The sequence below is a fragment of the Sinocyclocheilus rhinocerous genome, unplaced genomic scaffold (genome assembly GCF_001515625.1).
Source record: "Sinocyclocheilus rhinocerous isolate Xijiao unplaced genomic scaffold, SAMN03320098_v1.1 scaffold3807, whole genome shotgun sequence".
In the NCBI taxonomy this organism is placed as follows: Eukaryota; Metazoa; Chordata; class Actinopteri; order Cypriniformes; family Cyprinidae; genus Sinocyclocheilus; species Sinocyclocheilus rhinocerous.
In genome coordinates this window covers 809384-815178 of record NW_015660506.1, presented here as the reverse complement: position 1 = coordinate 815178, position 5795 = coordinate 809384, and the positions used below count along the sequence as shown (strand labels likewise).

At 37.3% G+C, this 5795-nt stretch overlaps 1 protein-coding gene across 1 annotated transcript in view; it reads right to left on the bottom strand.

Annotated features, from left to right (window-relative positions):
* Window positions 1-220: 220 nt before the first annotated feature.
* Window positions 221-5795, bottom strand: part of LOC107725213 (ADP-ribosylation factor-like protein 5A) — a 10901-nt gene continuing 5326 nt past the window's right edge. The window contains exons 2-6 of the mRNA XM_016534400.1: window positions 2956-3016; window positions 2284-2431; window positions 2121-2204; window positions 1836-1987; window positions 221-756 (exon numbers count right to left, since the gene is read on the bottom strand). Of these exons, the coding sequence (XP_016389886.1) occupies window positions 708-756; window positions 1836-1987; window positions 2121-2204; window positions 2284-2431; window positions 2956-3016 (494 nt within the window). The 3' untranslated portion in view covers window positions 221-707. The remainder of the gene's footprint in view (window positions 757-1835; window positions 1988-2120; window positions 2205-2283; window positions 2432-2955; window positions 3017-5795) is intronic.

Below are 5795 nucleotides of genomic sequence, written 5' to 3'. Positions count from 1 at the left end.
CTTTCTTAAACGCATCACTTTTTTTTCTTTCAGGTTAAACAATTAAACAAATTAAATTCCTTTTTAACAATTAAAATGAGAAGTTTCCTTTCAAACCATGTGTCGCCCCCTAGAGGTAGCAAAGGAGCTGTGACAAATAACCTAATAGTTCAACCTTGTCAATTTGTACAGTGCTTAAAGCTCTGTGGGGGAAAATCTGTAAAGAATTAAAGTGTGAAACATCTATCATGACAGATAAAAACACTTTATTTAGTTGTATTTTACATGAGTGCAGTCTCCTCTTGCATGGTAATGTGTCTCCTCAGTCCAGAGGAGACAGAGTCAGGCGCAGGCACAAGGTTAATGAAAATACTGAACTGTACACACTGGGCAACACCATGTCAGCTAGCTGGGCAGAGCAGTGAGGCCACTCCAGGTAGGGTTCCACTCAGCTAGGGACAAGTCCTCTTAGTCCAAGGTCTGTGCCACCCTATTACTCTTTCAATGGCCATTCGTGAAGAAAAACACTGGGTTTATGCTGTCTCGCAAGTCCTGGATTTTTTAGCTAGTTAGTTGCAGATTGTCTGTTCACAGTTCTCAATAATCTGTAATAAATTAATCAGACAAGTTCTGGTGACGTCGCTGGGTCACCTTCACAGTGAGCGACAACCGGCCTCCACGTCCGGTGGGAAAGACAGAGAGAGCACACTGCTATCTGAGGTCAAAGGTCATCTTACTCGCAGCCGTGACATCATCCATTCTAGACCCTGGCAGAGCCTGCAGACAGGAAAGAGACATTCAGCTCAGCCAGTTAACAATGCTCCTTTTTCTTTCGTTCTGTAAATCGGCCAAAGAAAGACATTTGTGCTTTCTGTCTGTTAGTCAGAGAACAGAACTAATGACCTTGGCCATAAAATGAGGAGCATTTGGGTCTTTTCAGCAAATATTGATGTCCACTCATACTTTCCATTATTATATTCACTGACTTTCTGGATCATATTACGGCTTTTAACATATTTTAGACATCATTTTCTGTGCATTCTGGTATCTGTATGCATCCACAGAGCAGTCAGAATGGAGTTGGAAAGGTACAATTTGAATTTGCTTTGATACATTTTGTGAAATTTTTCTTTGGCCAGGGTTGTCTATGAAAGCTCATTTACACCAAATAAGAAACAAAAGCCATGCTTTGGCAAATCATAATTATGACATAGAAATCAAAATTATGATATAGCACTACTATTATATATATATATATGATATATGTCCACTTTTTGTCATAATTTTTCATTTTTTGTCAATGATGTTTTATCTCATTTTAACTTTGTCATAATTTTGACTGCCATAATTATGACTTATCTCAATTTCAAATATTTGTCATAATGATGACATAAAAAAGACAATTTCTCAGATATTTGTTCTATAATTAATTATGACCAAAAATGCAAACATCATTAAATTATGACAGTCAAAATTATTCATATTATATCTTTTATGTCACAATTTAAACTTATGTCATAATTATGATTTACCAAAGTAAATATGGCAGAAAGGGGCATAGTTCCACAGTTATAGTTCCAAAGTTCTTGTTTTTTTAATAAAAACAAGCATGGACTGGAAAAACAAGGACATGTCTGCATTTGTCTGATAACAATTGCTGTTTATGCAACTTTTAGATATCTAATACTGACTCATCACTTCTTATCGATGCTAGTCCTATTTTCAGCCAAAATGACTAGAACAGCAGACTTTGACACAATCTGTGACTCATTACATCTTCTCTACGGATGGTAAAACAATAACATTTAAGTGGATCTTTGGATTACATGTGGCTCTGTAGGTTTCTGTGGCCTTACCCTTCTCCAGTGAGGGCACAGCAGGCCTGGATGTGCCACTGGTGGTCTTTGACAGAGGTAAGCTGAAGACTCTGGGAAATCTCAGCAACAGTCATACAACCCTTCACATCTTGCTTGTTGGCGAAAATCAACAAACCAGCTTTTTTCAGATCCTAATAAAGAGAAAAGAGGAATTGAAATCATGTAGCGTGATGACACAGAAGAGAAAACCAGACATTCTCAGAACAATCCTTTCAGCAAATATGTGAACAGTACCAGTTCTCATAGTGACATACATATACTCGCCTCATGGCCTAACATTCTGTAGAGCTCCTCTCTGGTCACTGAGATTCTCTCTCTGTCTGTGCTGTCCACGACCACGATCACAAACTACACAGGAGAAACGTGTTGTGTTGAGACATTCTCTTTATAATTCCTGATAACTTTACAGCTGTCCCTGTGCGTCTACCTCTGTGTTAGTGTAGTAAGTGTTCCAAGAGGAGCGTAGTGATTCCTGTCCTCCAATGTCCCACATAAGGAAATGCGTATTATTGACCACAATCTCTTCCACATTGCTGCCTATGGTGGGTGAAGTGTGCACCACCTCATTCATAGAGCTGGAGATTACAAAAATGACATGAGCATGAAAAGAACTATCAAATAGTGTTGTCAAATACGAAAACACTGCAAATTAGGCTGTAATTTGCATGATATAACCATACCATTGTGTAAACGTGTGTGTATATGTTTGGTGTCAGTTTGTTATTTTTTAAAAAAGAAATGAATACTTCTATTCAACAAGGACACATTAAATTGATCAAAAGTGACAGTATAGACATTTATAATGTTACAAAAGATTTCCATTTTAAATAAATGCTGTTCTTTTGAACTTCTATTCATCAAAGAAACATGAAAAATGTATCACAGTTTCCACAAAAATATTAAGAAGCACAACTGTTTTCAATATCAGCATTTCTGAATGATCATGTGACAAAAATAAAATGATATTAAAATAAAACAGTTATTCTAATTTGTAATAATATTATTGTTTTTACTGACCCCAACTTTTAACTGGGGTTTTAACTGCTTAAATCAAGAATGGACTACTAAATGTATAACTGCTAATAAGTGCAATACTTACAACTGATAAAGTATGGTGGTCTTTCCTGCATTGTCCAGCCCAACAATAATGACTTTGTGCTCTGGCAGAAAAACAGGAAGACAGTTAAATGTTTTAGAAAACACTTTTGATCGTACCCAGCATTGCAACCATTCATCTTTGATTTTAACTGATGTCAAATTAGCTAGAATATTTAATACACAAACATTTGTAAAACCGACATTTGAACGTGTTATTGAGCAATGTGTCATCCTATACAGTAACTCAAAGTATAATGGGTGGAGTCAAAGTCTTCTCACAATAGCAAGGAACGGAGCAGATCTAAACAACTGAATAATGGCCAAACCCACACAGTAAAATATGCTGCATGTCTCAAACATGTTTTAGGCTTGAGACCAATAGATCCAGCCCAGCTCCTGCCCTTAAAGGAACTGTTTAATACCGACATTAATCACAGTACATTTTACACATTCAACTTACTGTCTAGTCTTAAAAAGTTGTGAATTTGCCATAAAACAATAAATAATATATAATAACAAAATATATTATGAACCAGTTTAGTAGTTGTCAAACCTTGCAGAAAATACGCAGAAAGTTAAGATCAGAGGGTACACTGTCAACAGCAATGACCGAAGAGTTTTTTACTCAAAAAGGTCGAATTTTTCTATTGCCCATTAAGCATGATTTGATAAAGTATTGACGTTAATTAGACCCAACTTTGGCCAGCTGTATAATCAGGCTGTAAATATCAGGTCAGCTGAAACTACTGCTTCTTAAAACACCACCGATTTAAAAAATGGACCCCTGGCCAGCATCTTGGTGATGTTTCTCAATTTTAATATTACTATGATTATTACGCTGTGCAGCACCATTATTAAGCACGTTGCAACCAAATTCTAAGTGACTCCAGATACAGTTGTTTGCACCTGCAAAAGCATCAAAGGCATTAGAGACAAGGTGATGTGGGAACTTTGAGTGTGTGTAAAGGTGGCTGAATAGTTTCCACAAGAGAAAATAATGCTTAGTTGCAACAGAACTGTGCAGTTTATCAAGCACGACAAAGGGCAAGAAACACATGTAGAGCTAATGCAAATATCTTAATCTAATTTAACTGACTGCCACATGCAAAACAGTCAGCACTTTTTTTCATCAGCACTATCTGATGCGATTACAATTTGGATAAAACCATTAAATAGAAAAGGGGAAATTAAATCAGCATCCACAGACAGGATGTGAGGAAACATTTGAAGACTTGCTGTGATTCCTATATCTACTGAAACTAACGTGACAAAAATACAACCAAACGATTGATAAATTTGTCATACATGATGCCTGAATATGACTGAGCTATAACCGCAATAGTCTGAGAACAACTGAATTAACCAGTTTAGAAATATTCAGAATTCTCATTACAGGTCATCAATTACAAGATGCCCTGAACCTAATTGACAGAAAATATGAATTGGAGAATAAAGAGAAAGAAACTAAATAGGAAAAACTACCTCTTATCTGAATCAACACCATGAATAGATGTAGGCTACAACAGAAAAAAACACTGCACTTCACCTCACTACTACAGACCTGCATTTGGTATTATTCAAGAACATTCAGACACACCCATTCAGATGTGTTGCAAAATGAGTCACAAGTATGCACACTAGATGTGTCATCATCACGTGCCCACACGGAGGTGCAAAGAATCTGCGCTAAGGATCATGGGAGCCCGAAGTGTCCATCAGTTGTACCCTTCAAAATCCTTCATTCCGAAGGGCCCTTTGAAGTGGCCAGTTTTGAGCACTTCGGTTTGGAACGACCCTTCAATATGGCGGCCATGATTGTTTTCACTCCGAAGTGCCCTTCGGAGGGTGATATATCCCGTTTGGAACGCACCGTACTTCAATGAAATGTTTTGCTTTCTCATTCCTTTTATTCACAAGAACATACAAAATAGCTTAATACCAAGTCCTTGCATTTGTAGTAAAAAAGATCATGGCTAAATGGGACAAACATGAGGTGTGTATCACATTCAAATATACAACTGTGTTGACATTTAGATTTAAAAAGGTGGCTGGAGTCTCACGGTTCCGGGTCTCTCTTTCTATCTGAGCTTGACAAGGTCTCAAAAAAAGAAAAAAAAAAAAGAAAAAACAATGATATCTGTAAATTATCCAGCTTTAATATAAGCTTTTACTTTCTTTTGGAAAACTGTGAAATATGGTTTGTGCATTTTTCAAACCATTCTAGTTTATGCTCCCAAGACACAAGTCATTTGTGCAATTTCAACAACTAATAATCTATGTAACCAGCCAGGCAACTTCAGTCTGTGACATCAGTTCAATCATTTGTAGATGTCACAGCAACAATTCTCAATACCTCACAGAAAAATGTTTCATTTGTAAGGCATTAACACTACATAAATATACAAAAGTAATGCACAAAGCTGACAACTAAAACAAGAAGACAAAACTAGCCGGTTCACCACAGTGCAGGGTAGGCATGGGCCGATTACCGGTTTGAAGGTATACCACGATTTGAAAATTTCACGGTTTCAAAATAAAACCGCTAATATTTTCTGTTATACCGTTCCTGCGGTATGCGCTGTTTTTCATGTCTCCTCAAAGACTGAAAGTGTAGGAATCCCTCAGGTTGAGTGCAGTGTAGAGTAACACGACCCTCCTCCTGTTGGTGCGAGCGAGCAGTCAGTCAGTCACGTGTGTGTAGGATGGCCAAACTTAAGGAGCTTCCCCTGGAACTCACGCGATCGGCAACCGGACGTTTTTTGTCTTATTGCAAGCAACTCGTCTCTGTTCTGGACTTGCACAAACTGCATTGCAATGCAATCATTTTCCAAAATGTAATTT